This window comes from Terrapene carolina, unplaced genomic scaffold (assembly GCF_002925995.2).
Source record: "Terrapene carolina triunguis isolate 2854851 unplaced genomic scaffold, T_m_triunguis-2.0 Scaffold193, whole genome shotgun sequence".
Taxonomy (NCBI): Eukaryota; Metazoa; Chordata; order Testudines; family Emydidae; genus Terrapene; species Terrapene triunguis.
Window position 1 is genome coordinate 3,910,768 of NW_020664544.1, and position 17,789 is coordinate 3,928,556.

The 17,789-nt window shown below is 52.7% G+C and overlaps 1 protein-coding gene across 1 annotated transcript in view; it reads left to right on the forward strand.

Annotated features, from left to right (window-relative positions):
• The window catches only part of PLXDC1 (plexin domain containing 1), a 44,928-nt gene that overhangs the window by 15,420 nt on the left and 11,719 nt on the right, over positions 1 to 17,789 (forward strand). Inside the window, exons 3-9 of the mRNA XM_026654755.2 lie at positions 7,537 to 7,680; positions 8,276 to 8,345; positions 8,882 to 9,004; positions 10,283 to 10,401; positions 12,153 to 12,252; positions 13,857 to 13,952; positions 16,096 to 16,177. Coding sequence (XP_026510540.1) covers positions 7,537 to 7,680; positions 8,276 to 8,345; positions 8,882 to 9,004; positions 10,283 to 10,401; positions 12,153 to 12,252; positions 13,857 to 13,952; positions 16,096 to 16,177 — 734 coding nt within the window. The remainder of the gene's footprint in view (positions 1 to 7,536; positions 7,681 to 8,275; positions 8,346 to 8,881; positions 9,005 to 10,282; positions 10,402 to 12,152; positions 12,253 to 13,856; positions 13,953 to 16,095; positions 16,178 to 17,789) is intronic.

A 17,789-nucleotide genomic window follows, 5' to 3' on the forward strand; every position in this document is an offset into this window, starting at 1 on the left:
AAGGCCCAGGTGAGAATTTCAGCGTGGGGGGGTTGGGCCTGCGGGGTGGTGTCTGTAGGCAATTGGGGCTGGGGAGTGCATAGACAAATTAGCAAGGGCTGGGGAGCTCATCAGCGTCTCTTTGTGGCATGCAGTCTTGCCCACGGCCCCTGGTCAGGAGCTGAGCAGAGTAGTGTGGGCTGGGCCTGGCAGCCTTTCAGCACCTCGCATGGACACTGCCAGCTGGAATACGCAGCCTTCCAAACTCGGTAGTGGCTGGGCTTGAAGGAGGGCTGGTGTTTGCCAGGGTGTGGGGGTGCATGCAGTGCCCAGCGGCAAGATGGGGTGCAGGCAGGCTGGTGGATGTCTCCTTGGCATGGCTCAGATCACTAATTACAGCTCCCTTCAAGGAAACTGAGGCCCCCTTTCCACCCTTATTCTGTGTCTCTTCCTAAGTATTTTTCTCCTCCTCCTCCTCTGAACTCTCCCACCTTCTGGGTTTGTTTTTGGTTTTTTTCCTCTCTCCATCTCTCCTGCTCTATTGCTTTGGTGTGTCTGTCTTCCCCCGTGCCCGTACTGTGTCTCTCCCACTCCCATCCATCCTGTCTCTGTCTTTCTGGAAAGAACCCAGGGTTCCTGGTTGCAGCTGACTGCAGTTATGAGCTTCAGGTAGTAGTCAGCCCTGTGCCTGCATCGCTCAGTCTGCTGAACACTTCAGCAATGCTCAGAACTAAATGGCCAGGGGGGTGGCTTTCTACTTGCAGGAGAGAGAGGAGAGAGCGCGCGCACACACTCTCCCTGTCTACTCTCACACACCAGGGGTCTGCTCTTTCAAGTGCTAAGTGCAGAACTGCATATGCAAAAAAAATATATTATAATAATACAAAAAGCATCTGCAATAATCTCAATTGCAATTATCACAATCGAGAATGCAAATTGATTATTTGAACATGCAGCTGCCTTAATGTGCTTTTTTTGCACACACAACTGCACTGAAAATCTCGTGTGTTTGTAATATTCTGCCTCTGTGTGTGAATGATCTCTCTCTCGCTCTCTGTCAGGGCCCTCCCGCCTTCCCCCCTCCATTCTAAAGCTCCTCCCAGCCCAGCATTCACTAAGCAGCTGATAAAATGCCAGCAGCCTAGGAGTTAAGAACTCCCATCTGCGGGGTTGTTTTTCACTTCAATCTTGGCCAACCAGCTGAAGTGACAAGGCCCTGAGTCCATAGGAGAGGAGTCTGCAAGCTGCCTTCTCACAGACAGAGCTGGCAGGAGGGACAAACATGCCAGACTTGGCATTGTCCCCAGCAGAGAGGGCCTGGTTGGCCTGCAGAAAGCTGCCCCAGGGAGGGAGTTCGGGACAGGGGGCGCAGTCTCATGGTGTTTTGGCTCCAGCTGTGCCAAAGGTTCAAATTAGAAGTGAAAATGTAGAGGCACTCTTCCAAACTCCACCCGCAAAATGAAGTTCTGCCCACAGTACCAGCTCAGTGTGTGTCCCTATTTCCCTCTGTTGGACAGAGTAGAAACTGTCCAGCTGTGTGTCATATGCCCTGCACTGCTAGCAGAGATTCTCCTTTAGCTCAGGCTTGGGCTTTTGGAGCAGAAGGATCTGAGTTCTAGCCCTGCAAAGTTCCAAGTGGCTCTGGTCCATGTAGTGGCAACAAAAACTTCTGGGAAGCCATGGAAAAATTGTAGTTTTTCCCTTCTTTTCAAATTAGCATCTTCCATCCAAGCCCCTTAAATGACAAATGTTAATTAGCTTTGCAGCACAGTTTGGGGCTGAGTTATCTCCCGTTGTAAACAAGGGAGAAACTGAGGCACAAAGGGGAAGTGACTTGCCCAAGGCCACATAGTGAGTTAGTGGCAGAGCTGGGAATAGAACCCACAAGTCCTGACCAAACCCCTCTTCCCCCATCCTGAGCTTTAAGCATAAGAACAATCCTTTCTTCTCTTTGATCAGACAGAGAGAAGCAACAGGGGGGAAAATGCCTCTGATCTTGATAATCCCCCTTCCAAAGCAGTGAGCCCAGTGCAAAATAAGGCAGAAATTTACTAGCTGCAGCTCGTCTCCTTAAAGGACCTTGCTTTATGATCTCGTTTAACATCCCTGCCCCCCGCATCCTTTTTTTCACCCCCTGCTTATTTGTGCATCCAAAAGTTCTCCTCTTTAATTCCTGCTGTAACCAAAGCAAGGTGACGGATTGGGACATAATAATGATTCAGAGATGAGGTCATGAGGATGGCTGAGAACTCAGTGTAGCCGCTGCCAGCTCCCATCCCCATGTTGGCTGTTTATATTTTTTCCCAGTTTTATTGGGAACACATTGGAAAGGATGAGGGCAGCAGAGCGGGGGCGATAAGGACTCATTTGGCCCCTTCTCCCTCCTCCTGCTTACGCAGTCGAACATCCCGGGGGGTAAAATGAGCTCTTTGGAGCAGGGTCACCTCTGGATTCTTCCGCCCGCCTCCACGGCCTTGCTCGGAACACAGTGTCCCCTGGGTGCTGTGGTGTGTGAAAGACCAAAGCCCAGCGATTTTGGCGATGGAGATGCATGAAGCTTGCCCCACCCCCACCCAAAGAGAGAGGGAAGCCATTTCTACCCCCTACCTTGTTGACAATGCTGCCTCTTAAGGGAATGGTCAGGCTGGCTGGGATCCCAGCTTACATTGGCATAAATCTGCATTTAAGGCTAGTGGGGGTTACTCTGGATTTATGCTGGTACAAGCAGATTAGCTCCTGGCCCACTGTCAAGATGAAAACCATCCACCAGATCATGGAGTCCTGGATCAATGGCTGAATCCAGCCTGGGGAATCCAGGGTGTCTCCCAACTGAGAGGGTGAGTGGGAGGAGGATTCTGCTTCCAGTTACTCTGGGTAAATCCACCCGGCAAGCTTCTTTGTGCCGTTACTGAGCAAATGTTGGCACCTTTGAGGCAGCGGCTTTCCCCGTCTCTCTGCTGCAGAAAGCTGGGGTGATCTGCTGGTGCGTGTTGAGGGCCAGATACTGAGCTGACGTAAATTGGTGATGAGTGCACTGGGGCTACCTTGATTCATGCCAGCTGGAGATCTGACCCTCAGAGCAAATGGGGTGGCCTATGCGGATAGACACTCGCTGATGACCTAGCCGTCTGTGTGTGTGTGTGTGTGTGCGTGCGCATATGCAGGTAGGGCCAGCCCTGGGCATTTTGCTTGCCAGGGTGGAAAATGTTTTCGGCGCACACCCCTACGCCTGGAGTGGCTGAGCCAAAAGCAACACCCCCACAATGGGCAGCCAATCAGCAGAGCAAAAAAACACCCCCCTACAAAAGGCACAGCGGTGTGCCACCTCCCTGGAAGTTGGCACCCAAGCTAACCGTCCTGCTCGCCTGCCCCTAAAACAGGCTCCCTGTGTGGAGGTTATTTTAAGGTTTAGGATCCCAAGCGTTATCTGGCAGACTAATAGTCCATCTAGTCTGGTCTCTGACAAAGGCGACCAGATGCTCCAGAGGAAGCCATATTTTTCGTCCCACAATTGTACAGTGCTCCCCATTGTGCTAAGATTACTCCGGTGATGGTCATATTCAGAACTCCTCAGCATCTCCCACACTGGGAGAATTCTTCCCTCCCCGACCTGATAGCCATCTCATCCACCAAGAGCTTATATCCCTTGTTGCTGTACTCCTTGCTAGTGTTGCTCCGATGTGATTCTCATTCACATTAATGTCCACTCCTCCTGCTCAACTGTTTACCTCACCAATATCCTGCAGCAGGGAGTTCCACAGGTTACCGGCATGTTGCATTAGGATATTTTAATTACGTTGCTTTTCATTTGCTATTGTGTGATGGTGCTGGGGTTAGATAGAAGCAGCTGTTCATTTCTCTTGCTCTGTGCTAGGCTGTGAGACAACCTGGTTGCTAGCAAAAGCAGGGCAAGATCAGCAGTGTGCTCCAGTGGCTTAGAGGCAGGACACCTGGATTCTAGTCCCAATTCTGCCAATGCCTCTCCTGTGTGATCTTGGGCAGGTCATGCCACTGCTCTATGCCTCAGTTTCCCCTACCACCCTTTGTCTGTCTTGTCTATTTGTAAGCTCTTCAGGGCAGGGGCTGCCTTCCAGTCTGTGGAGCCCTGATCTTGGTAGAAGCCACTAGGGGCTACTGTAATAAAACCAATAAGATCACCATGTTTCCAACTACCCCCTGTCTTTCCATTGACTTCAACAGGATCAAGAGCAGAGGTGAGTGGGTTACCGGAACAGAGAGAGACTATGTTTTATGATGGTTAGAACTCAAACCTGAGCTGTGTCACTGACCTACTGTGGGCAAGTCATTTGCCTGCTCTGTTCCTCAGTTTCCGCACCTGTAAGATGAAGATGAGGATGCTGCGAGACTTTGATCACGCTCACAAATCACTTTGAGCTGCTGGGTGGCAGGCACTGGCGAGGAATGAAGGGCTAATCTAGTTCCCAAGGAAAGGGCTATGGGAGGGTTTCACATAATGATGAGGGTGGTTTTGTTCGGTTTTGGGGTTTTTTTTATAGGAAGTGAGACCATTTCGCTGGAGTTTTGCTGAAGCACGAAAAACTGCATTAGCTGATTTTAATCGAGTTTCTGCCGTGTTCCTCTCCACGTCTTGCAGAGCTACAGAAGGCTCTCTGGGAAATATACCAGACCATTCAAGTCAGGAGTGGTTTTCTCCTGCCATTTACAGGGACACTGTTAATTGTTTTGAGTTACAGATTTTATTTCCTTTGCTTTTCTGCTGCTTGCAAATTCTACAGCCCTCCGTTGTGCCCAGTTACAAGGTAAAGGGGATGGTGGTGAAGACAGCTGAAATAGCAGGATGACAGGCATATGGGGGGCCCAGGCATGGATAGTTGGAGGTGCTGCAGGTCAGAGTTAGGGGACGACAGCAGATCTATATGGGGAACAGGACTAGAATAGCAGGGGCTGTCACAGTTTAGCGTTGGGCATGTAGAAATGCCTATGAGACAGGTGCTGGGGGAATCCCAGGGCAGGGAGAACAGGAGGCCAGAACTAGAGTGCAGTGGCACAGCTGTGGCGAGGACAAGACTGGAGTAGCAGTGGGGGGCTGCACTGCAGGAGTGAGGTGTTCAGTACAGCGCCCCAGGCGTGAGTGTAGCATAGTGACTCAGTACACAGGGGCTGTAGAGAGCCCAGGAGTAATGTGCGATAGCAGAGCAGTGCGGGGCGAATAGCAAAGTGCTGCAGCCTTAAGCCAGCTCGCCTTGTCCTAAGCTTCAACCCAGACCAGATGAAGGGATCCAGACTCCAGGCTGCACCTGGCCCCGGCCAGAGGGGTCATGCGGGGGAACTCAGATACCCAGGCCTTTGTGCATGTTCTTTCCTGTCCCAGTCGCCGCTAGGGGATGCTACATTGCCCCCAGAGGAGACTGTCCTAATAGCCCGGCTATTCCCAGGCACAAAAGATGGCACAGTGGGGAGAAAAGCATGGGCCCCGGAATCAGCAGCTGCTGGGGCAAGACTGTAGTAGGGTCCCCAATGAGCAGCGCTGTCGGGGAATATCAGACCAGACTTGGTGGCAGAGACAGGGCTGCTGACATCTGAGCCGTTAGGGAGGGGAAGTAGCTGGGAGGAGTGACAGGGGAAAGAGGAATCTAGGAGGGGAGGAGGAGAGACTGCAAAGGGGAAATGTTAGTTCATTGCCAGCCATCATGCCCTGGTATCAGTGAGGCCCCTGGCATGGCCTCAGAGTGGGCGAGTGGCATCTTCCCAGTTGAAATTAAGACACCTCTGGTTTCACAGAGCGTGAAGCAGCCTCCCTGACAAAAGGCTTCTTCCAGCTGGACCTTGGGTCAGCAAGGTTCATGTGCCGAGCAACTGATTAATTACACCACCTGTGGGGGCGGATTATTCCAGCTGTTCCGCAGCAAAGGCTCCCCTGAAGGGTTGCATAGCTTTACTATGGCCAAGCTGGCCACAGAAGCCAGGAGTCTGGGCTCCCAGTACATGCTGTGGGCTGCTAAATGACTGCAGCGTTCCACTCCAGAAAACGCTGCCTTTTGATGCCATCATTTTTATGGGTGGGCAATTGTCCTGCTGCAGCCAGGTCTCCGGGTAACGGATGTTGCTTCAGGGGCCACAAAACTACAAGCACTGAGCCCAGCAGGGGTGTGCTTCGTTTGATATATTCATGATCAGCAGTTTTAGAGGGGTCGGACTTGCACATCAGGTTTCTTGGCAGAGCTCCAGCATGCCCCAGGCCTCTCAGGTTTATCAGCTGTCTAGAGATGAAGAAAGATTCCATTGAGGGACTAGTGATTAGAGCAGGGAGTTCTGTTCCCAGCTCTTGGGTGGAGTGTGGAGCAGAAGGAATAGGTGCCAGCACTTCTGGGTTATGCCACTGAGTTGGTGTGTGACCTGGAGCATGTCACTGAACCTGTTGGGACTCAGTTTCCCCATTTGTAAAATGGCTATATCAATATCTACTTCCCAACGGTGCTATGAAGTTTAGTTCGTTATCTGAGAACCTTGGATAAAAGGCCCTCTCTAATTACAGTCTGATGAATAACAATGCTTGGTTATCCTCTTCAGTGCTGCCTGCCTGATGCTATTATCAATAATAAGATTGCACTGGGCAGGGAACTGGGAGCCAGAAACTCCCAAGGCCTAATACCACTTCCCACACCAATTCCCCCCTTGCAGCCTCTGTGTGCCTCAGTTTCCCTATCTTCACCAAGGGGATATTAATACCTACACCTCAGGACTGTGGTGAGGAATAGTTATGGGGAGCTGAGCTTTGGAGAGAGGGGAGTGAGGTTCATAGATTTTAAGATCAGAAGGAACCATTAAATCATCTTGTCTGACCTCCTGCATAACACAGGTCAGACTTAGAAGAATTTCACCCAGTTCCCCCTGTATTGAGCCCGATAACTTGTGTTTGATTAAAGCATCTTCCAGAAAGGCATCTAGTGTTGATTTGAAGACATCAAGAGACGGAGAATCTACTGCTTCCCTTGGGAGTTTGTTCCGATGGTCAGTCACCCTCAGTGAAAAATCTGTGCCTTGTTTCTAATTTGAATTTGTCTGGCTTTAGCTTCCAGCCATCGGTTCTTGTTCAGCCTTGCTCCACTAGATCAAAGAGCCTTTTAATAGCCGGTAGTTTCTCCCCATGAAGGTACGTATATGCCATAAGCAGGTCACCTCCCAATCTGCCTTCTGCTAAATTAAACCAATTGACCTCTTCACGTCTCTCAGCGTGAGGCATCTCTGGTTCTCAACTCATTTTCATGGCTCTTTTCCACACCCCTTCCAGTCTTGTAACATCCTTTTTAAAATGTGGACACCAAAACTGGATGCAGGTTTCCAGTGTCAGTCTCACCAGTGCTGTATTCAAAGGTAAAATCCCCTCCTTGATACTACTCGCTACTCCCCTGTTTATACACCCAAGCATCGCCTTTGCCTGGTTTGCCCCAGCATCCAACTGAGAGCTCCTGTTGGTTCGAGATCTGGATGCAGATTTTGTTCCTTGGGGCCTGTCTACACAATCCTTGTCATCCTCACCCGCTAACCCCATCTCTCCGTGCTCTGTGGCTGCAGGAAGACAACCATAGCTACTATGTGTCGCGGTTCTATGGGCCAGGAGAGGCACGCACCAAAGAGCTCTGGATCGACGTGGCAGAAGCCAACAGGAGCCAAGTGAAAGTCCATGGGATCCTGTCCAACATGCACAGGCAGGCCTCGGTGAGCCCCCTCCCTCTGCTTAGCTGCTGCCATCCCTGCATCGGGCATCCGCCACAGTGCCATGCCAGTGACCCAAGAATGTTTCCCCAGCAGCTTCTCTCTTTTCAGGGATTTCCTGACCTGGGGCACTAGCACCTTGGCCGGAGCTGTGGTGATCTCCCCACAGCTCCCTGTGCCTGCATGGGAGAGACAGGCTAGAGACAAGCTTTGCCTGTCGGGTTATCAGGAGAGATGTAGGTGAGCGCAGCCTGTGCTCCAACTGGACTCCAGTTCAGGTGTTTCTCCACCTCCCAGGGGCCGCCCCTGGAGCCCATTCCGAATGGGCAGATGAATCCATTTCTGGCATTTCTCCTCCCAGCAAGGGCTGTGCCCAGAGTCTATGCCAGATGGGCATGGATACCCCGGGCAGGGTGCAGCGTGTCTTCGAAGGAAAGTACACTGCCCTCCAGTGCTGTCTGCCCCTGCACCCCCCTCTGCTTTAACCCATCTCCCTGGGAGCAGCACCACCTGCCCCTCCCAGACGCCCATGGTCACACGTGGCACTTCCCAGTGTGGCTCCCACACTGATGCTGTCGTCCCTGTCTGTCTTCCACAGAGAGTCATCCTGTCCTTCGACTTCCCCTTCTATGGCCATCACCTGCGGCAGATCACCATAGCAACAGGAGGTGAGTGAGGCCTCGTGAGGCCACATGTACTTGGCTTGCCTGGGTGTGCTGACAGGCAGCATCAGCTGGAGAGGCAGTGTTGCCTAGTGGGGTGACATGGGTGTCTCTAACCAGCCTCCCCTCCCACATCCTAATCCCAGCTTTGCCACTGATGCGTGGGATGGCCTTGGGCAAGTCTCTTCTGCTCTCTGTGCCTCAATTTACCCCACTGTAGAATGGAGCTCACTCCCACATCACAGGGGCTTCTGAGGTCAAGTCCATCTTCTCTAATTAGTGCTGAATGGTATCATGACACATGAGCCAGAACCTGGGATCCAAACTGCCCAGGTCCAGGGTACTTCAGTTCACGCCCAGCTCTAGTCAAGGGCAGTGGTGGGGGGACATCGGGGGTAAGGGGGTGGGGGAGAAGCTGGTAACGGGTGTCCTGGGGCAGTAGAGTGGGGATGGGGGTAGAAGCTGGTAGCGGGTGTCCTAGGGCAGTGGGGTGGGGGTGAGGGGATGGGCACATAAATTGCCTTCCCTTGCTGTCGTTCCAGGTTTCATCTTCATGGGGGATGTCATTCACCGCATGCTCACGGCCACCCAATACATTGCACCCCTGATGGCCAACTTCAACCCCAGCTACTCCCGCAACTCCACCGTCAAGTACTTCGACAACGGTGAGCCACTTCCCCTGGCCTGCTAGGCCCTTTGCACAGCCCCGCTGCCACACACAATGCACAGAGCCCCCTGGGGACCTTGGCTGCTTCTCGGCACCTGCACCAGGAATTCCGAGATCATTGGGCAGCGCTCATCCCTGCAAGGCAGGGGCGAGGAACCAGCTGAATCAGCAGCCAGGAGTGTCCAGGGGGCAAGGTGCTGAGAACATACCGTTCAGGGCCTGGTACTGCTTTGGCCTCTGGCATCTCAACTGGGTACACAAACAGTGCTGCATGGAGGACCTCAGAAACAGGCCTGACTTGGGAATTCACATAAGTGCTGAATTTATGTCTCTGTGTGTCGTGTGTGCCTCTGAGTGACATGTCTGTCCATGGGATGTATCTGTCTGTGTCCCTCTATGTGCGATGTGTGTGACACGTATCCTTGTGTGCGTGATGTATCACATGTGGCCTGGGGGGAGTGTGTCTCTGCTTGTGTGCGGGCTCAGAGGATTAGCAGCAGAGCTGGTATATCTGATAGCGCTGGGTGCAGCTTAGGATGTTTATTTGGAGCTCAGTCCTGCATCTGCTGAAAAACATGTGCTCCAGACTTCAGGAGAGGAGGATCTGGAGTGTCTCATGTGGCAAAAGAAAGGGCCATCTCCTCCGTACCATTGAGATAAGGGAGTAAAAACTGGATCATCACATCCCAAATGACTCACATGAGTTCCAGGAACTTTTGGCTGTGGCCAAATCAGTTGTGCAACAGTGAGCTTGCATGTGTGTGGTGCATTGCCGGCAGCGGGGAGAGGTGAGGGTCTGTGGCTGGAGCTGGTGGGTGTGGTTGTGGGACAAGATAATATCTTTTATTGGACTAGCTTCTGTTAGTGAGAGAGCAGAGCTTCCGAGCCAAGCAGAGCTCTTCTTCCCTCTGGGAAATATACTCAGTCACTGCTAAATACAAAGTGTAACAGATTGTTTAGCATAAGTAGTTAACATGCATTTCAAGGGACCATTCAAGGTGAAGTGGCCAGTTAACAGATTCAGGCTGTGTGAAGTTTGGTTGTGGCTGTGGGCTGGGTTTTTTTGTGTGCAAATGGGGAGTGTGTGTGACTGTTGCAGCTGCTGCGCTGTGTGGGGTGTAATGTATGTGACTGCAGCCAGGTTGTCACAGCGAGTACACCGGCTCTGCAAGTGCCTATGGGATGGTCGTTGCAGATGTGCACAGGGAATTAAATTGACCCCTGCAATCTCCCCTGCTGCTCTCTGCTCCACTGTGTGGTCTCCTCTCTCCCCCAGGGACGGTGTTTGTGGTGCAGTGGGACAAGGTCTATCTTCATGGGAAGGAGGACATTGGCAGCTTCACGTTCCAGGCTGCTCTGCACAGCGAAGGGAGAATCGTCTTTGGGTACAAGGAGGTGAGTGGGACCAGCTGCTTGGGGCATGGTTATTGCAGGTGTTGTAACACCGGTGGGCAGATGGGGCGGGGAGAGTGGGAGACAGAACCTAAACCCCACCAAGGAAAGACAAAGGAGGAGTCCCTGGCCCTCTCATTCCAATGGCTTAGCTGCCCCCATGCTGAAAACAGTCACTGCATCCTCAGGTCAGGGCCACCCAGAGGGGGGGGCAAGTGGGGCAATTTGCCCCAGGCCCCGCAGGGGCCCCCACGAGAATGTCGGAGGCTCCCCCCCGCCTCCACCTTCCCCCATCCCCTGGCGCCTCAGCGCGCCGCGTCCGGGAGCGGCCCTGGACAGCGCTGCAGCAGTGTGGCCCGGGCAGGGCCTGAGGTCCTCCCGCTCGGAGCCGCGTGGTAAGGGGGCGGGGTTGCGAGCTCCGGCGGGCCGAGCAGCAGGAGCTCCTGGACGTGGCTCGCTGAGGCTCTGGGAGAGGGGGGAGGTGGGGGTAAGCAGCATGGTAAGCCCCTCTGAGACGGTCACCCCCTGACCCCATCCCCCCACAGCCCTGATCCCCAGCTCCGAGCCTAGCCCCTCTGAGCCGGGCACCCCCCGACCCAGAGCCCAGCTCCCCACCCAGCCCTGGGCAAGAGTAGCGCCACCCCCAGGCAGCGACAGCCCATTGGCACCAACCATCACCCAGCGACAGCCCATTATGTAATTGCAAATGTATACATACCATTAAAGCATTTAATGTTTTTAAATAATGTATTTTGTGTATTTTCAAATTATTAAAAATTAATTTTTGAATGTATTTCACTGGTTATTTTTTACATTTCCAAATACATGTTACTATAGTATTGCAACTTTTTTTTATGGAAGGGGCCCCCGAAATTGCTTTGCCTCTGGCCCCCTGAATCCTCTGGCCGGCCCTGCCTCAGGTGATGCTGGGCTCAGTGAGCACAGGGAAGGTCTCTCCAACCCAGGCGCATCTTCAAGCAGAGGCGAGATGGCGCATGTGGGATAGGATGAGGGGGTCTGCTGGGGAAGTGAATGGGGCAGGATTAAGGGGGTGAGGGGTTGGGAATAGAGTAGGAGGTATGGGGGAGCCGGGAGGGCTGGAATTGGAGTGGGAGGCATGGGAGGGAGCAAAGGACATGCTGGGAGGGGGAAAGCATAGCAGGGAGAATGGCTGTCTTCCTTCTCCACAGCAGGGCCAGGTTAGGGCAAACCTCTGTGAGAAAGGGGGGTCTGTACGTATAACCCACTGGTCAGTGTGTGTTATGTGACTCCCCACCCCGGGCTTGACTATGAGTCTGGAACATCTCCACCCACAGAGCCTGGCTCTTTCACTGACGCTAGAGACTCATGCACCTAGCTCAGGAGTTTGCCAGTTCAGTCCCTGCTGTTGTTAACCCAGAGGGCGGCTCGTCACATGCGCTCCTAATGTCCTGTATGCAGTGCCTGGGCCGACTATGCTTGTTATTCCCAAGGGGGTTGACTGAGCCTTGGAAGGCCTGGCCGATGGGCCTAGGGCACCTCCAAACACACACGGGCAAACCCAGGCTAGGCATGGCCCAGGCTGGTCTAAAACAGCAGCCTCAAAACTGCTTCTGGGATGTAAGGGAAATAGGAGGGGAGAAGACTCAGTGGAGCATCAGCTAAGCCATTTCATTGCTCTTCACTCAGCTGCTTCCCCTTGAGAGACGCATCCTGAGCCCACAGCCTGGGGGGAACCCCAAGTTTTCATGGCCCCTTCTCTCTCCCCGTTGCAGATCCCCATGTCAGTCCTGGAGATCAGCGACACGCAGCACCCCGTCAAAGCTGGCCTGTCTGATGCCTTCATGCTCCTCAACCCTTCCCCTGACGTTCCCGGTGAGTCTCTGCTGGTGGGGCTGCATTTGCTGACTCGATGGCAAGAAATGGGGGAGGATGGAAGATGTGGAGTGGGGCTGATCACTCACCCATTGGAGTCCCATTGGCCCTGTGCCCACAGCACATGACTCTCAGATGCTAGCACCCCAAGGGCCTCGCTGCTGCAAGAGGAGAACTTTCCTCCTTCATATGATCAAGAAAGAGAATCGACTGGCTTTGCACTCTATATGTGCCATATTGCATGTGAGCTGACTGCACAGTCTGTGTTGCCTGCATGTTGTCACATGTGCTGTCTGTGTTGCATGCATGTGTTCACATGTGCTGTGTGTTGCCTGTACCTATTGTGCTAGCTGCATGTGGTTGCAGTATACATGTTGCATGCATGTTGTCATGTGTTGTGTGAACCTGTCAATGCAGTGTGTGTGTGTGTGTGTGTGTAAAAGGCTGTTTCAGCCTCTCTCTCATCTTTCTCTCTTGTAATGAGAAACTTGACCACACTCTCCCTGTGTCCCTGGGAAGGTTGTGCTGCACCCGCTGCGGTTGCTGTTGCTTATTTATGGAACTGGCCATCTGGCCCTCATTTATTACCCGTTTAAAACATCAACAGGCCTGCAGCATGCCTCTCCTGCCTCCTGCCTGCCCCCAGCTAGGTTCACACTGCACATTGGGACCATGCCCCTGCCTTCAAGGCCCCCAGGCTGGTGTGGACCTAGCAGGGATGGGAGGGGCAGTGTGGAGCTGGAAGGAGGTGGTGGAAGAGAAGCATTGTGCCATGCTCATCCAAGAGTCTCCAAGCTCTGTACGTACAGTGAATATGAGCCAGGCACACAGTTGAAGGGAGGGTCAGCCACAAGCCCAGAGAGGTAAAGTGACTTGGCCGAGGTCACACAGAGTCAGTGGCAGAGCGAGGGAGAGAACCCAAGAGTCCTGGGTTCTGGATCCCCCTGCTCTGGCTGCTAGACTGAGGCAAGGGGCGGCGAAAAGGCAGAGTGAGGGGACCAGGGGACAAGCAGCACTGGAAGTGTGTTGGGATAGGAAACAGGGGGCTGGGGAGCCCAGAGCAGGTGCCTCCTGCAAAGGGGAGATATGGGTGTGGGGGAGGCTTGGCCTCATGAGTCGTTGTGCCCAGGTTTCCTGAGAACGATGCAGAACCAGATCATGTTGGTTTCAGGAGTTTGTAGGTGTCGGGGAAGATGGAGACAGGACAGACAGCTCCAAACTCCTCCCAGTGTGAAGCAGAGAGAACATGGAGGAGGAGGACACCCCTTCTCCCTCCACCAGCACTCCTTCTCTGCCCTCTCTCCCAGCATCCCTCTCTTCCCCACTCCTCTCCCAGCATCTGCATACTGTTATCTCCTGCAGTGATGGTCCTGGGGCTCAGCTGCCAACCTTAGCATTTCAGCTAGGAATTTGCATACAAAGCCACTCCCCACACCAGGGGTTCGGGGACCCTTCCCCATCCCTGACTCGATTCCCAGGATGAGCCCAGGTTCTTTGAGTCCCTTCACCACCCCACAGGTCAGCACCCAAGCCCATGTGGGTTGGGGAACGGGGAGCAGGTGGGGGCTTGTGCCTCCGTCTGATGCGGCCCCTTGCTGTTGCAGAGTCTCGCCGCAGGACGATCTATGAGTACCACCGCGTGGAGCTGGACACCAGCAAGGTCACTAGCGTGTCGGCTGTGGAGTTCACCCCACTGTCCAGTGAGTCATACGCTGTCTACTGCATGTCTGCTAGCCAACTCTTTTGGTTACAGGCACAGGCCTATATTTTGGGGTTGAAGATCCCGGATTTGATGCCTGCTGACCTCTGTGCTTATGGAGCTGCAGTTGCTGCCTGGATTCGGTCCCACCCCATAGCAATTGCCAAATGTGTAGCACCATTGGGGCTGCTTTGTAGCAGAGATGTGGAGCGGATGGCAGCAAGGCTGCCGGGGTGTGGGAATGGGTGAAGGGGTAAATCTGGGGGCACCAATAACACACCCTCTGACTAGTTTTGCAGTCCTGAAGTGAGAACAACAGACACAACACCCCCTGCTACTCCAATCGCTGGGGACCCCAGCCCATCAGCACTGTTGATGCCTGTCCATCTCAGTTTGCAGCACCCCTGCTATTCTCATTCCAGCCGGGCCAGTCACACCAGTTTGTGTTGGCAGCGTGACTGGGACAGACCTCCACAAGATCTGAGACCCAGCAGCTTAGGGCCATGTCTACAGTAGGAATGTTTTGCCGATACAGCCTTATTGCTCTCCTGGTGTGCATGCAGCTTTTGCTCGTATAGCTTATTCCAGCTCTCTCCTTAGCAAGCTAAACTGGTACAAGCTCAGTTTTGCCAGTATAACTACATCTACGTCAGGGGCCTTTGCAAGTAAGGCTGTGTTGGTCAGGGATCCCACCTCTTCACACCCCTGACCGACACAACTATGCTGTAGTGTAGACATGGATTCAGTGTGCCTGTGATGCAAATCTGTATTTGAACGCCAGCTCTGGAGAGAAGGGAAAGAAAGGCTAGTGTATGAAGCAACTCCTCTTCCATGCCATATGGTTTCCCCGCCCTTGCAGATAACGATTCTAAGCATTGCAGTCTAGTTCCCGAGATCCTTTTAAAGCAAGGTGGAGAGCGCTCCTCAAACAAATAACCAGCCCTCCCCCTGTGGTATTCACAAACGATCCTGTTAAATAGATTCATTTGGCAGGCAAGGACCAAGGACACTCACGCACAAGAAGGGTTGTCATGCAGTACATAAATACCAGGCAGAGAATAAACCTGTCCTGAGTATGCCAAGGTTATGCATTTAAACAGCATCCCTTGGGTATTTTATAACCATCTTAACAGCAGGCAGGGCTACTGCAAAGCAGATCATAAATAAGGATTCTGTTATTTAAAAAAAAAAAAATCCTAAGACTAGCTGCTTTGTTTTCCCCTGGCAGCTGGGGGAGTTGAGAGCTGATGGGAAAGTACTAGATTCCCTCCTGGAGATGTGAGTTTCAGTCCTATGTAGGCCACAAGTGGAATGAGTGTGGCAGGGCTGTGACACTTGTCTCCACTGCCATGTAAGTTCATGTTCTCTGTTAAGAAGAAGACCAGGACTGGAATAGCTGAGTGTGGGGGTGGGGTTGGAGGCCAGAATTGTGGGGTATCAGAGGAGTGTAGGGCAGGGAGCCTAGGGCTGGGATAGCAGGGGAGCTGTGGGTCAGAATTGAGAGGCTTTGGCAGAGCTGTGAGTGTGGGGAGCCCAGGGCTGGAGTAGCAGTGGGGCTGGCAGTTAGGACGGAGGTGCTCTGGGAGAGGTATGTGGGGCTCAGAAGAGGATGAATGCAGAGCCAAATGTGTGCTTGGTGCTGTAAAGTATTAAACCAAGGTTAAACTCTGGACTGTGCCATGATGCGATGGATGGATGGGCCTCCCAGAGGCGGCCTTGTTAAAACTCTGCAGCCAAAGGGAAGGCTGGGATGCTTTACCAGCTTCTGATAGAAGATGGATGCTGTTAAACCATCCTTCCCAGAGACGATGACAAGTGAATGACTCTCTCAACAACCAAAGTTTAATTGGTTTGTGTTCCCTCCCTCCTTGGCTCTGTGTCTAAATAGGAAACGGCATAGGCCTGGGATCGGTTTTATCTCAGGCTAAGTTGGGTAGGAGTCCCTTGCTGAAATATCATCCCATTCCTGCTAGGAAGATGCTGACTTGATTTCCAAGCTCATGGCAGCCTGAAGTCAGCGCAAAGGCTCATCTGTCAACGGTCTCCTTTGGCCATGCCCCCTCCCAGCTTTGACTATATGCTCCCTTGTAACCGATCCGCCTGATGATAGTGTGTTGCTGGCGCATTTCTTCTTTTTCTTGCAGCCTGTCTCCAGCATCAGAGCTGTGACGCGTGCGTGACTTCGGAGCTGACTTTCAACTGCAGCTGGTGTCATGTCCTGCAGAGGTAGCTCAGATGGGTTTCCTCTCTGGGTCCTAGTTGTGCTCGCGCTTCCACAGCTGGAAGAGAAAGTTGCAACCTTGGGCCTAATCTAAACTGAGACCTGTAACAGTGTCAGCATCTTTTTAGAGTTTGTACATGGCTCTTGTTAGGAAGGTGCTAATGTGGTCCAAATCTTAAGGGTAAGAGATGACTTGATCACAGTCTACAAGTACTTGACATTTCTGATAGTAGAGGCCTCTTTAATCTGGCAGACAAAGGCAGGAGATCCAATGGCCAGAAGCTGAAGTTAGACAAGTTCAGACTAGAAATAAGATGCATATTTTTGACAGTGACTGTAATTAACCATTGGGATGACTTACCTAGGACCCTGGTTGATTCCCCATCACTTGAAGTTTTTAAATCAAGACTGGATATCTTTCTGAAAGGTCTGTTCTTGCTCAACCAGAAGTTATGAGCTGAATGCAGGATTCACTGGGTGAGGTTCTCTGGCCTGTTTTATACAGGAGGGCAGACTAGCGGATCAGAATATCTATTAATCTTGGGCTGTGTCTATGCTGGAAACACTACCCCATTTGATGTGAGATGTCCATTAGGGCAGTCCCCCTTCTTTCTCTCCCCCTTCCATGAGCTAGTATTGCAAACAATTGTCCTGCTAGTGTGTTTAGGAGCAACTGAATCTAGCACAAAGTACAGAGGTCCTGAGAGCCTGCAACTCTCATTGGTTTCAGTTGGATTTATGGGTGCTAGGTACTTCTGGAAATCTGGCCTTAGTAGTGCTCAGTTGAGGAAAAATACATGCCATTTATGGACTGGGGAGGAGGTCAGTGGAGGAATCTGAGAGGGCTGACTGAAAGGCCAGCCCCTACTTTTTTCCTGTCTGCTCTTCATTAGCAGGATACCAGCCTGGAGTCAAATATTGTCTCTTTCTGCTGTCCGCCTTCTCCTTTCAGTGGTGTCCCAATCCAGGGTGGCTTCCACAGTGCTGGACTGTTGGCCTCTAACTCTGCCATGGGCCTAAGCAACCCCACGGATCTGACACCCCGAAGCAACTGGGATGGGCTTGGAATCCTAACCTGGATCCAGAGCCAAACTGGACCCCTGGATCCAACCCCACCCAGCTCTCCATCTGGACTTTGTGGCTCCAGCCCATCTCCAGTATAGATTAGCTGAGAGCAACGTGTGAGAAAGGAATTCAGCCTGGGGGAGGAAGGGGTGGGGGCTGCCCATCACAAAAAAACGCCCCACCGCCTTAACTGGCACCGACAGGGCCCCTTGCTGGCAGCTTCAGCAGGCATGACTAGGAGTGAATGCAGAGCTCCCAGCTCTACTGCATGAGGCAGTTCTGCCTGCCGGTCCTGCTGCTCTGCAGCCCAGGCGGCCTTCTGTGGACAGGGGCTGCCGTCTTCCTGGCCCTTCCCTGTTTTTAAGAACAGGCTAGACAAACTCCTGCCAAGGATGGGCTATACTTGATCCTGCCTCAGCACGGGGAGTGGGCTGGATTAGATGACCTCTCAGATTTCCTTCCAGACCTACATTTCTTTGATTCCACACAGCAGAGAGAGGCCAGTGAGAGAAGGAGGGGAGCTTCCCAGGGCTAACTTTAGGTTTCAGATGG